Source organism: Carassius gibelio, chromosome B13, assembly GCF_023724105.1.
Source record: "Carassius gibelio isolate Cgi1373 ecotype wild population from Czech Republic chromosome B13, carGib1.2-hapl.c, whole genome shotgun sequence".
In the NCBI taxonomy this organism is placed as follows: Eukaryota; Metazoa; Chordata; class Actinopteri; order Cypriniformes; family Cyprinidae; genus Carassius; species Carassius gibelio.
In genome coordinates this window covers 7,543,187-7,557,479 of record NC_068408.1, presented here as the reverse complement: position 1 = coordinate 7,557,479, position 14,293 = coordinate 7,543,187, and the positions used below count along the sequence as shown (strand labels likewise).

General features: G+C 37.3%; 1 protein-coding gene across 1 annotated transcript in view; it reads right to left on the bottom strand.

The window, feature by feature from the left end:
- The window catches only part of lmbrd1 (LMBR1 domain containing 1), an 82,539-nt gene that overhangs the window by 32,474 nt on the left and 35,772 nt on the right, over window positions 1–14,293 (bottom strand). The window contains exons 7-9 of the mRNA XM_052573171.1: window positions 13,120–13,193; window positions 5,655–5,780; window positions 4,667–4,819 (exon numbers count right to left, since the gene is read on the bottom strand). Coding sequence (XP_052429131.1) covers window positions 4,667–4,819; window positions 5,655–5,780; window positions 13,120–13,193 — 353 coding nt within the window. The remainder of the gene's footprint in view (window positions 1–4,666; window positions 4,820–5,654; window positions 5,781–13,119; window positions 13,194–14,293) is intronic.

The window sequence follows — 14,293 nt, the reverse complement described above, 5'->3', positions numbered from 1 at the left end:
TTGTGGTTAAAAACACAGCTGGAGCTATTCTAAGCGTATATTAGGAATTTATGTCTCAAGCTGTTGCTGTAATACCAATTATAAACGCTTGCAGTTATAGCTGCAATAACAGTGACAGCGAGAGCTTTAACTTTAGAGAAAGGAGTACATTAATAATAACAAAAGTTACAGCATCAGGCAATTCATTATTCATGCCTTCAGCTACACAACATATGTGTTCCTGTGGCTCGGCGGCAGAGCATTGCGTTAACAGCGCAAAAGGTCGTGAGTTCAATTCCCAGGGAACACACATACACACAGATGTATAGCCTGAATGCACTGTAAGTCGCTTTGGATAAAAGCGTCTAAAAATGCATAAATGTAAATGTAAACAAAACAGCAATCTTCAATACATAAACACTGCTACCTAAACACCCTTTAGGAAGCTATCTACACGACATGTCAACATGTTGAATAGTTATGGTTCCCCTTAGAGAAGACATTTCCACATGCATTTACTCAAATATCATGCCGATAAAGAGGCCATTTTTAGAGGCCCAAAAAGATTTTTATCTTTACATTTTATTACATTTAAATGTAGAAGTTGCAGAAAAGCCCTTTTGAGGTGAAATTCAGGTGTCTTCACGTGTTCATGTTCAATGCTGTTCACCCAGAAAGTGTTGTGCTGGATCTTACAAGCAACTGTTTCATGTGCAAGCCATTCCAGGCACGGGGATGTATGTGTAGCACATGCGCAGGTAAGAATATGTTAGTCTCGCGAAATCCAACCTTTGTTAACAGAAGCAAAGGAAACAAAGTTTCCATACTTTAGCAAAGGAAAACCAGTCTCCTCTGATATTTTTCTTTAACAAACCTTGTTTAGTCTATCCAACATCATCTGCCAGAAAGGCACTTTTTTATGAACGTGCGCACGTCAGTTAGCGGAAGGACATTTTTTTTTAAGTCCTTTTGAATTTTGTCTGAAAGAAGAAAGTCATATACACCTAGGATGTCTTGACGGTGAGTAAATCATGTGCTCATTTAGATTTTTGGGTGAACTAACCCGTTAAATTAATTTACACAGCAATTACAAATGTATATGTTGATACTAGGGGCTGAGGTCTTTGATTTAGCATTGCATCTTAACACTGACTTTTGAGCAGGCACAGAGCAGCCTTAAAGTGGCTGTGTAAAAGGACCTTTAAGTGCAAAAAAAAAAAAGTAAAATGTAACAATGTACCACAAAATAGAACACAATCTCCAAAATACCAATGAACTATACAACATAGCATTAAGGATGCTAATTTGCCTTGAGGAAGGCACAGAAAAAGTTAACTTCTCTCATTGCCTTGTTTATTTCACATTGTGCACACATTCAAACTCTGTTTGTTATCTATATCAATTTTACATCTGCAGCGGCTTGTTTCCCCATGTTTTGCCATAACGGACCGCTTGATGCCCCTGGCAGTCAGACGCCCCTGGTCACATTGGCCCAGTCCATAATCGTCCTTGCTCTGAGCTCTGCCAAGGGCTGCATTATCAGTGCACTGTCTGAAAGTGTATTACAGGAGAGATTTTTTTTAATATCCTTTGAATGACAATGAAAGCCTCTATAGGCCTCACACTCGCACAGGCTTCATAAACAGGTTTATTCATTTTATAATTGGACTCGCGACCACCTGCCACTGCTGTCATTCCCGGGGCCTGCTGGGTTCTAATGTGCAAACCTATTGACACACGTTCACATCTACCACAGCTCTACAGTTACAAGCGAACCACCGTGACGACTATTTGTATAGATCCAGTGTGCTCGTTATTTGTCGCAAAGGGAGGAAATATGTGCAATTTGCATGGTAAGTGTTGCATTTCATCTTCCGAGGGCTCATTAAAATTCCTTTAGCACCTCCAATACACCACTTTCAATTTTCCGAACCAATTTCCGCCACAGATGAAACGGTAAACACAATAATTAAAATCAATCAAACTTAATCAATCAATCTGATACAGAATTTAGGTCAATTAACCTGCTCTCTAAATGGAATCAATCACATCTGCCGGGTCCACATTAAAGGGTAATAGAGGTGTGCGCTCATGTATTTGTGTACCTCGCAATCTATTAGTCTGTGCTGACAGCTGAATTTATCTAAACTCACCAGCAGGAACTCACACGTATCAAATCGACCCGTTGGACCACCCATGCAACAGTTAACAAACCACCCACTTGGCCTCACTTTCCACAGCCACGCAACTCTGTTACGTAATGCCAATGGCTCTCACAACGGAAATGTGTTGAATCAGTACACATGTTGTGTTAGCGACAACAAAGTACACGTGAGACTTCGCAGCAGGGAGCGGCGGATCGAGCCTGAAATCGGCCCTTGGAGAATCTGAGGACAAGCTGACTTTTGCACTAAATCATTAAATTTACACTGTAAATCAGACATATGCTAAGCTTAAACAAGCGCAGCGCATCATTGCAACGTAAACCAGGTGCAGTGACTTATGGAGAGATCTGTTTGGCAGACAGATTCCTCTCAGTATGCATTTCCCCCAAAGCTCTTATGGGAAAATTTGTAAATCTCAAGCCTAGTTTAGGTATAAATAGAGTCTGGAGTCTATCATTAAGAGTGCTATGCTCATGTCTGCTGCTAGTGGGCCACTAAAGACAGAAATGAGGAACCCCTCTGGTGCATAGCATGCTGGGAGAAGAAACGATGCAAAGAATAACAGCAAGTGAATGAGAGGCAGAAAACATTTTAAAGATAGGCTAGAAGAGTGCAGAAGGTTTGTGACAATCACAGCAATTTTTTGCATCACTAGATGTATATTTAATGAGAAATTTCTCCGAATATTGAAATTCTGTCATCATTTACTCAACCACATTTTGCTATTTTCATGGTTAACAGCCCTTAGTTCACCTGAATAGCCAGGATATTCTTTAAACATCATTTTTTGTGTCCCACAGGAGAAAGGAAGTCATACTAGAGCATATTAGAATTTGCCTTTAACACAGTCAAGGTCAATCCCAGCGAGCACACAAATCGGAAAAGAGTTGCCAAATAAATAAATAGAAATATTATATATATTAAATTTAAAAAATGGCTTCATTAGCTGGATGAAAGCGCAGACGTAAGGAGAAATAATGCATCTAGCAAAGTGGTTACTCAGTTTGGCAAATCTGTGCCAAGGTGATAAAACCCAAAGGTTTTCTGGAATTTCCTGGGAATACATGGGGGCATTCAAATGAAGTCATAATGTACGTTTTACATCAAAGTCACCAGGAAAATTAATTTTCTTCACACCACCCCCTTGATAGACTTTGCAAGATAGGATAGTGACATAATGGAACAATGAATTAGGAACAAGACGACGAAAATGCTTGAAAAACATCGAACATCAAAAGGGAAAAGAACATACATTTTAAGCAAGTGTTGCAGTACAGTATATATAAGTCTAAACTTATATAAAACTTTATGCAAATGCTCTGATGGTTTTATTGCAAAACCAATGGAATTTTTTAAGTAATGAAATGGCATCTGTAACCCTTTTTTATTCCATAATTTAATGGATGCACAAGTGAAAGAAAATTCCTGAATGAGAGTTTGCAGATGGCATCTAAATTTATTTACTATTATTGCAATAACTTTCATTAAATTAATGGTTATTAAATTATATACCAGAGTATAAAACTGGCAAGATTTAAGATTCAAATTTTTTCAAGATTATTTAAGATTCAAATAATCTGATAACAATGTCGAAATAGCTTTTGTCTATTAGTTAACCTTAATAAAAAAAAAAAAAAATACGTAATTGTATGTCTTATACAATATTTTCCAAATCTTCTAAAAAGTTATTTCAGATGCAGAAAAACGTTCAGATAAAGACCAGGAACTATTATTGTGGAAGAAAATAGGGTTAATTTTGACTTCATGACTTTTGAGAAAATACAAGCCATTTGAATGACTTCTGATAAAATGTGGTGCAACAGGGTGAGGATTGCAGCTCACAAAGAGCTGAACTCGAACTGGCATCATTTGACACGTTAAAATCTCTTACAAATGCCACTCTTATTCAATCAGAGAGAACTGTCACCTCTGGATATTCAGTTGTGTCGGTGTGTGGGAAGACAGCTGTTTATGATTTGAAGCATTTACTGTTTGATCCAAAGTATGAGTTAAAGAAACTGTATTCTTTCAAAAACGGCTACTGAACACTGCAAAGTTTATTTGCCAAAAATCCTTATTACAATCATCAGCTTTTTATTTTTTTATAAAAAGAGGTTTTGTCATAATTAGGTCTTTCTCTCACCCTAAGACTTAAAACTATATTGTGCCACCTTGTTAAAATAAATGTGGCTGCTCATATGTTTTCAGCTGTCAGAAAGTTGCACACATTCAGAACCAGTCATTTTTTTAGTCAGTTTCAGAAGATGGTCTCTTTGAGATGTTGTTTTTTTATATCTTGTTTTGAGAGTACACACGCACAAACACACACACACACTAAAGTAATTTCAAAAAGATCATAGAAAATTGGAATTCTTTTTGCATGACCTCTCTGATTCAAAGCCAAACACACAACACTGACAAAAAAACAGAAACAATTCAATGTGAGCAATCAGGAGTAGTTGAAACTGAATAAGGCACATGTACAAGTCAGTAAAGTGTATCTAAGGTAAAACTCAACAAACCTTCATGGGACGGAGAGCTGAGCCCACTTTATTGCAGCAGTTCCTCTCTGCAATCTCAAGGTGACGACCCTGCCGACGGAGCACCTGTAGCTTGGCTTCGAGATCCTGGAGGTTCCTCCGGTCTCTCATTGAGAGAGGACGCCCATTGGCACACTGAAGAGAAAGGTACAAACTGATTATTGCATAAAAATACATCATACTGGCTTTTAATATTTTATTTGGTTTCAAATTCAAAATGTCTTAAATGGTTAAATTTTCTCAGCAGCCAATTATTGCCACAAAAAGCTGAGGTTGGTACGAACCCTTGCTTGTCCTCGTTTACATTTAAGCATTTGGTGAATCAATTAAATGATCTATGGTTACTGCTACAGGTTTGTCTGTAAACCAATATTTAGTGTGGCATAGGTCATAGTTTCCTTTAGTTGTTGCTATTCTGTTCAAGGTTTATACAGACATGGGATGTCATACAAAACCACGTCACTGTAAAACCTTTGATCCCAACATAGAGGAAGATACGGGAAGTGTTTCTTCTTCCTTTTAAGCTTTATAATTTTACTACACTTCCGTCCAAAACTTTGGTTGTCAGTATCATTTTATAATATATATATATATATATATATATATATATATATATATATATATATATATATATATATATATATATATATATATACACACACACACAATTACTATTATAATTCATTTTGAAGTGTTTATTCCTGTGATTGCAAAGCTGAATTTTCAGCATCCCTTACTCTACTCAGAAATGTTGATTTGCTGCTCAAAAACATTATCTTTATCTATTTAATTTTTTATCAGTTGAATGCATCTTTGCTGGATAAAAGTATTAAAACTATCCCAAACTTTCTGAACAGTAGTACAATAATTGCAATCTTTATTTGAATCTGTTGACCCAAGGACAGCAACAGACAAGCAGTTGATAATAAATAAATCTGAATCTGAATTCAGTTCACACACACACGGAGACCTTGGCTTTGAGCTTGTCTATCTGGTGCTCCACCTCCTCCGTGTCTTCAGTGTTCTCCAGACGCTCATACAGGATGCTGCGCGTGCCTTTAATCAGGTTCAGCGGCAGGACGGACATCCCGTACGCCTGACATAGAGAAAGAATGAGCATTAAAGACCAATTATACACCATTCACAGTCATCAGGCAGAGTGCCACCACAATTTCACCAAGAGTCCTGCCGATTGCCTCTAAGTGCCGCTGTGCAGAGGAACTAAATCCATACATTATGGCACTTGATAATAAAGAGCACTTTCTAAATGGTGTCATTCAGAAGCCCACTGAATTCTTGTATGTGTTTTCTGTGCAATGAGGGTGAAGAGGAGGAGATGAAAAGAGTGTGAGAGTGTGTGTTTGCATGCAGCGACCATTTTGAGATGTACGGCATGCTTTCCAGCAATGCACAGCCTAACAGTGCCCCCATGTGACGGCACAAAGTGCACTTTCACATGCACAGTGCATGACAGAAGATATATCTGAGCTCATGTAGGGAAATATGATAAAACCCTGCCATTTCTGGAGGCCGTAAATCAGAGGTTATTTCAACACTGAGCTCATCGATGCTTTTCTTTTCACATCTTGGCATTAGGAAGCGCAGGTCTTATACAGTGAGACTTGGGTCAGAAACCTGCTAGCTTTTCAATATGGGCTTTGTGAACTTTAATTAAAAATAAAGACCATCTTCAATACTCTCCTGGTAGCAAATCAATACAGCCAGAGAATAAAAGAGACAAGGTTGTGCGTACACGCACCACAAAAAAAAAAAAAAAAAACCTCATGTACCCACATTTGTGCAGTTCTGCCGTTTTCAAAAGCTTTCATATCAAAATGCTGAGAAAAGTCAGCGGCACAATTAGATCTTCAGAAGGTGGCTAAAACACTGGTGACCTTTTTATCTTCTCTGCCGAAGATGCTTTTAGAGCAAGTGACGTGCTCTGTAAAACACGTCATTGCGAGAGTCAGGCCAAGTGTGTTCAGCCGTTGCCATGGGCCGTGACACCCTCTGCTTTGAATCACGAGGGCTCTAAAGGCCGGACCATGTCCCGAATACCAAGCACTCCCTCATAAAAGAGGAATCTGTCCTGCAACCCCGGTGAGACGTCTGCTCCTTCTCGCCTCCTCTTTCCCATTCTTTCCTGCCCTCCTCGCCCCTGCAGTCCGTCAAGCATGAGAAAAATAAAAGAGACACTCCAAACAAAAACAGGTGTGTTCTGTGCTGATTGGAAAAGGAGACCTGAGGCAGGAGACAGAGATTGAGTATGATAGTTTGAGGAAGAGGGGCAAAGAGAGAGAGAGAGAGAGGAAAGGTGGAGAGATGGAAGATGAAGGGGTTGCGGTTGTCAGCTGGGAGAACGGAGGATAGAGGGATGAAAGTGGGGATCGGAGAGTGAGAGAGAAGAGGCATACACCCCCTTACACAAGGATGCTTTTGTTCAACAGCCTGCATGGGGAAAGTGTGCGCTGCCACAAAACTATGAATTTCTTCTGACATTCTATACACTTTTCAATGTGTCAGACTTCGCAAAAAAATATTTTAACGCGCTAAATTTTTCCAAGCAGAGTCCTGTACACCTTAGGACTATTTATAAGGTTTTCCTCACATTTTAACCAATAAATTTAGGGCTTTTCTACTTGTTTTAAAAACAAGTAAACAAATTTTCTGATGAATGAATTTAGGATTTCATGTTAAGATTTTAGGATTTTCACCATGAAGCCGTTTGATTATTTTGAGTAATCGACTCTTTTAACTCTTTAACTTTGTGTTTGAGGTCATTTAAATTAACATCCAAATCATGTTTTCAATGTCAACAGAGCATACTACAGTTATGCAAATAATGTCAAAAAAGCATCTTTTCTGATTAAGGAGGAAATGGATGTACAGCAATGTCAATTTGTCAACAAAACAACAAAAATCAGTACATCCACTAAAATTACATGCAACATTAAACCATCAAAAGGACGATCTCACATTGCTATATTAAAACACTCTCTTCTTTGTTCAAGCCATAATGAAGACAAAGAAAGTGGATAAAACTGTCAAAAAAATATAAACAGATGTATAGAGAGTTCAGCATGGAACAAGCAATGGTCTTCTGCCAGATGGTGTTTCAGTGTTTCTTCTGTCCCTTTTGTGGTCTGTAAATTAAATATAAATGTGTTACACTGCTGGAAATGAGAGGCTAATTCTATTTGCTGTTGCTTTGTAAATATAACACTGTCAATTTACACCATCCATGCAGGTGTGGAGAAAAACACATCTGTGTCACTTGTCATGGTGAAAACTAAATTAATATAATATCTCAAACTCTTTATAAAACACACACTGCAGCTCCGGTTCTGGGTGCTGATTGGTCAATACAATGTTTCAGCTAAAATGGTAAAAATGCAGTATAGTTACTGTGTAACTATTCCCTACCTCTGTCAGCCGTCAACAAACAACTTCAGTTATAAATGTGACACTAGCCACAAAAAAAGTCTTAGTAGCACAGGTACAGTATATTTGTAGCAATAGCCAAAAATTTGTTGAATGGGTCAAAGTTATACATTTTTCTTTTATGCCAAAAATTATTTGTACATTAAAGGTACAGGTTATAGGACCTGCCACTAGAGGGCGCACTACCAAAACAATAACAATCGCGTGGTTTGATGACGTTAAGAAGGAGCGTGGAATGATGGGATTTGTTGTCTTCTACCCAACCACTGACGGCCATCAATCAGATGGAAATATAAATCATAGATTTATCGCGAGTTGAACGATTTGTGCCAGTAGATTACATACAAAGTCAATGCAAAGATGCGATCAGAATATGGATCAGACTTGTTGCGCGGGTTTAGAGACGCGATGTCCCACGTTTGGCGTGTATGCCCCATAATACTAATCTTGTTGATCGTTATAATAGCATACGTTTTCTGTAAATATACGAATCAAAACAACTCACCTGTCGAGTAAAACACAAGCGAGATCGGCATCTCTTTCTAGTTGAAGTTTGACGCGAAGCTACTTCCGCATTTGTCCACGACACTGTTGTCATGTGGTTTCTACTTCATTAAAGGCGGTCATAAAGGGTTACTAATGTCATTGACAGGTGACTGCACTGCCCCGTGTCACTGTTTAGAATGGGAATTTTCTCATGATTTACAAGTAGCTGAAAACATTAGAGATACTGTTAGTAATTTTGCTGGACAAAATATATAACACTAGCCTAGTGGTTTTTGGATATTTTACTTCAAATATCTTACAAATTGTACCTTAAAGTAAAGATCATGTTCCATGAAGATATTTTGTACATTTTCTACCTTAAATGTATTTTTTTATTATTAGTAATATGCATTGCTAAGAACTTAATTTGGACAGATTTAAAGGCAGATTTTCAAATAATTGTATCTCGACCAAATAATGTCCAATCCTAAAAAACCATAGATCAATGGAAAGCTTATTTATTTTTTCATGACTGGTTTTGTGGTGCAGAGTCACAAATAATAATGATTACAGTATACAGTATATTAAGTACCATGAACTAACAATTTTTTGTATTACATAATATAATATATTGTTTGGTCCTGATATCTAATCTGTAATGTCATTATAGGAAAGAAAGAAAGAAAGAAAGAAAGAAAGAAAGAAAGAAAGAAAGAAAGAAAGAAAGAAAGAAAGAAAACCATCAAACAAGCAAAAAAGAATAAAAATAAAACAATTTAACTAATTAAATAGACAGGTGGAAAAAGCTTTTTTTTCTGTTGCAAGAATCCCATGAATAGGACTGAGAAATGGAAAAAGAAGCTCTGCATATAAGAGGAGACCTGAGAAAATTCAAATTATGGCATTTGTTATTGAAGTGGTTCCTCAGATGCACCCGAGACGGTGAGGAGGAGGAAGAGGCTCTCTTGCCAGTCGCAGGTCATTTTTGCAGCACTATGATTAAATCAGTGGAAATTAATGCGGTCACCCTCTCGTTGGGAATCAGCATCTTTGGGCCGCAGATTTAAGAGGGAGAGGAACCCTCCAGGGCTGAACGTCAGCATGCAAGCCAGTCTTTTAAATCACCACACTGAGACGGCCCACGGTCAAGTGGACAGATCAAAGAGCTGTGATATACGCTCATATGCATATGCAAATATTACATGCACATTAAAAAGTCAGCGGGTTAATCATTTTCATTGTAATGTCACACCAGCAGCAAAATAAGCTTGATATAAGACATCAGCATCGATATTACCTAACGAAGGATGTTAAATGGGTTCAAGTGAGAATGCAAACAGCGTTTTTGAAGCACGGCAACCGGTTTAGACTTTGAGAGGTCAGGAACCGCTTTGAGCAGAACGGGGCTCGATCAAGCATAAAACACACTTTTGCACCTCATAACATTAAGGGTGATAAAGGCTTCTTGAAACAGCATCTTGGACAAAGGAGGGTCTACGAGTACATAAAGGTGTCAAAAAATGGAGAGCCCTTTCAGACGATAAACACGGATGAGGTGAAGGTGAGTTCAAGGTGATTGGTGATCACTAATGGGAAAAGTTTAGAATGAAGTGGCAAGAACTGACACATACTGTACACAACAGTGACTGTCATTTAAATCCTGTCGGTGGAAAGTTTAAAAGACGTGTGCAAATGCTTGAATTCTCTCTTCTGAGGATTAAAGCAATATACGAGCCATCGTGCAGGAAGTAAAAAAGGCGTTTCAAGTGCAAAACCACTTTCTTCAGTTCAAAGAACAAACAACATTTACCTAGAAGGAGCTCTTCTGCATTTTCCCGAATAAGCAATTCATCCCCAAACAGCCTGAAATAACCAAACTTTTGCAACTGCATGCTGTTTCACTTAAAAAGCACGATTAAAACTCCCAGCATGATTGTTTTTAAGAGCTGGCCATCCAAGCACTGGATAGGTAAGTTACCATCGCCCGCCCTGACCATATGGCACTTCAGAGGCTTATTAACAAGCCGAGGCTCCTGTTTGTATGTGCTTAGGTTGAATATTAATTTCCCAGTAGCTCAGCAAAGTGTGATGCTGGCCAAAAACAGCAAGTGCTGAAGGTTTGAAATGCATGCTTTAGTGTTTAGTTGAAACTCAGCCGGCCGTGGTGTTGTCATTACAGGTTTACATCTCGGCCAGTGGTTTGAATTAAGAGCAACTGGGCACCTTGGCTCAAAGTGCAGTGATAAATTAACCTGCCCACCCTGGACAATACTGCGGCTGCATACGGTGCCCATCACTTAGATTCCATTAGGTTAATCATGCATAATAATAACACATAGGCTGGTATGATAAATCACCCATCGCTTTAGAAACTTGGATTAGGGAGGATGGGTGATTCGAGTTCTTTGGTGTAGAAAGGGAGGAGGGCTGGGCAAAGCAACAACAGGAAAGAGAAAGTGCAATAGGAACAGCCCAAGTGAGAGAAACCTGGGTTTTGACAAGGTATCTTTGATTGGTTTTGAGTCTCTGTACCACAGCGGAGAAGATTAAAAACAACAGCGCACTAGGAGTCTTTCTTTCTCCATAAGCAACTCTCTGGGCTTCTGACAACAGGAGGTCAGAAAGGAGAACATTACCATCCTCAAAGCATTTTGAAAATTGTCTAACCTTTAATACAGGCTAGTATTCAATAGCTTGAAAAGTCTCCGTTATGTACGATTACAATTACGTTAAAAGCACAATTTAAGCAGTGACTTATTAGTGACTTAGACCTAAAAGCAGCAGCAATTCAGTGGGATTCTTACTGAAATTTCAAAATATCCAAAATTAAATTGGCAAATATGGTGTGTAAATACTATTATTCTTAAATATGAAATTATTAAAATTAGATCTAAATATATGTGATTTTAAAAGATTGGGATCAGTAAGATTTTTATGTTTTTTAAAGAAGTCTCTTATGCTCAGCAAAGCTACATTTATTTGATAAAAATACAATAAAACAGTATCACGATTAATCACATCAACAGTAAGTTTATTATTTGCATAATATATGCGTGTGTTTTGTTTATATTTATTATGTATATATACACACAACTACAGTATATATTTTGAAAATATTTACATGTATTTACGTCTATATTTATAATAAATATATTTAATATATAAATATAACATTTTTCAGATATTTGACATGCATGTGTGTGTATTTATATATATAATAAATATACACAGCACACAGACATATTATGTTAAAAAAAGTTTATTTAGGATGTGATTAATTGCGATTTATATATATATATATATATATAAAGAAGACCATTTATTCAAATTAAAAAGATTTAGTAAGAATACTAGTGATTACTATTATATTTTTATGAATGTAATACATGCTTGCTAAATGAAATAATTACTTTTCAAAAAAATAATAATCCCTTTTTTTTTACGCAGTGTTGACAGTTAAATTTCTATTTTGAATAAATGCTATTTTTTCCAACATTTAATACCTCAAAGGATCCTAAAAAGAGGTATTACAAAATATTACCCATGTTATTATACACATAAGCACCAGTTCACAATTTGCGATAACAATTTCTTTATCACTGCAAAAATGATTATGCTATTGAATATGCTCCTTTATGTAAAATGTTATATTTATATATTTGTTTCAAACAGTGTGCCACAGTGAACGTATTCCACCTCATTCTCTTCAATCCCTGACAAAGCGGAGATTCTCATAGCCTGGTTCCTCATGATGTTGAAAAATGGATAACATTAACAAGTGTTACAGTACAATCAATTTATCTTATCCGAATAGAACAGCTACAGTATGCTGAAGGAATCAGAATACAGGCGTTTATTAATGGCCTTCAGGCTCAGATATATAAATAGGAGAGAGATAACAGGCCATATACATCACACCGACGTCTCGGGCACACATCGGTGAGAAATGACAGTGTGTCATTTTGAGCGATTGCAGGCCAAAACGCAAGAATCACAAAACATTTCTAACATTGAGGGGCCGTTTCATCATTCAGGATGACTACAATCAAAGACTGTTTCCATACAGCGGCCTTTGTGGAATATGAGAAACCTACGCATGAAGATGACCTATCGGGATTCTACAGTCAAAGCTAGGTCAACAACCACTTCAGGAAAATGATTCTCTTACACATCTATAAATGTAAAAATCACCTTAGTTGTTGTCATTACATAGTAAAATCATTGCTGTTTGTTTTAACTTCCAAACCAGCCTGACACTGGTTCAACCAATGGCATGAGTTTAGGGCGGGACAATCTGTATCTTTCAACCAATGGCAAATGGCACTAGCGGTATATAAAAGGACAGACAAGCATACTTAAATTGTGGACAGAAATGTGCATATTATGTCTAAAATTGCCTCCCCGTGACAGTGCTGAGCAGTCTCTTCGCATAACCCCTCGTAAACGCATGCAAATCAATGGGGCACAAGTAACCACCCACCATTACCAATTCTCTGTTGGCCACTCACCGTGTATGTGATCACTGCCAGCATGCCAATCAAGGTGAGCGAGCTGATGGAGAACGACAGGGCAGCCAGGCCATCTGCAAGACAGAGGGGAAATTTATTTATGACATGGGCCAAAAGCATAGCTCTGTTAAGTTTTGGTCATGCGGCAGATATATTTATTATATATATATTCAGAGTTCCTGCACCCCTGGGAAATTTCTCAATGCACCTCATCTTCTTTCCTCTCTTACTATCATTTCTCTCAACCTCCTCTTACTCTGACATAGTTACTGAAAGGTCAGCAAAGTTTTTGCCCTCTAAATTCTAATAGTCACAATGACATGTTGAAAATACTGTATAAAGGACGTTCAGGAAAGCTTTATTTAAAGGTCCCATGACATGGATTATTTCCCTTTCTTTAAATGCTTTGTAATGTTTCCTTAGGTGTATTTATATTGTTAGTATGATTTTTACATTTAAAATTTAGAAAAAAAAAGCATTTTTATATCCTGATATTAGCCCTCTGGCTTGAATGCTCTGTTTGAAGGGGCGTGTCTGATGTGAGACTCCGAGTAAACCACAACTGTTGTGATTGGCTGACATCTTTAATTCGAAATGCATATTACATGTGAAACACCTCTCAAATATATATATATATATATATATTTTACTATTACAGCTGTCGAGATTAACGAATCATGGAAGTGTTGATTATATAATTATTTTTTAGATCTTTTCCCATCACATGAAAGGCTGCAGTGATGAGCATTGAGTAGACAGAGTCTGTATTATATGTAAATATTTGGGCGGGCAAAGCAGAGAAAGGGGAGGTAACAATTCTCGTTACAACGTCACAACGAGGAGATTCAAGATTAGCCCGTTTGAGCTTCCATTTTCTCAAAGGCAGAGAAAGATAGAAAAATCTTCTAGAAACTTGGGGAGCATACACAGGCTAGGGGAACTCATATTAATCTTAAAAAACCTCAGAAAGTGAAATTTTCATGTCATAGGACCTTTAATAGTCAATATCAATACCAGTAAAATTTCACAATTCTTGATGCCACAGCAAAAGCTAACATGCTACTAAACATTTTGCTTTATTTAAAAACTTTTAATATTGAATTAAAAGGTTTGATACTTTTACTATATTGTATTAGATTAGATGGTTAGATTTATAATATTTTTTTATTTTTAT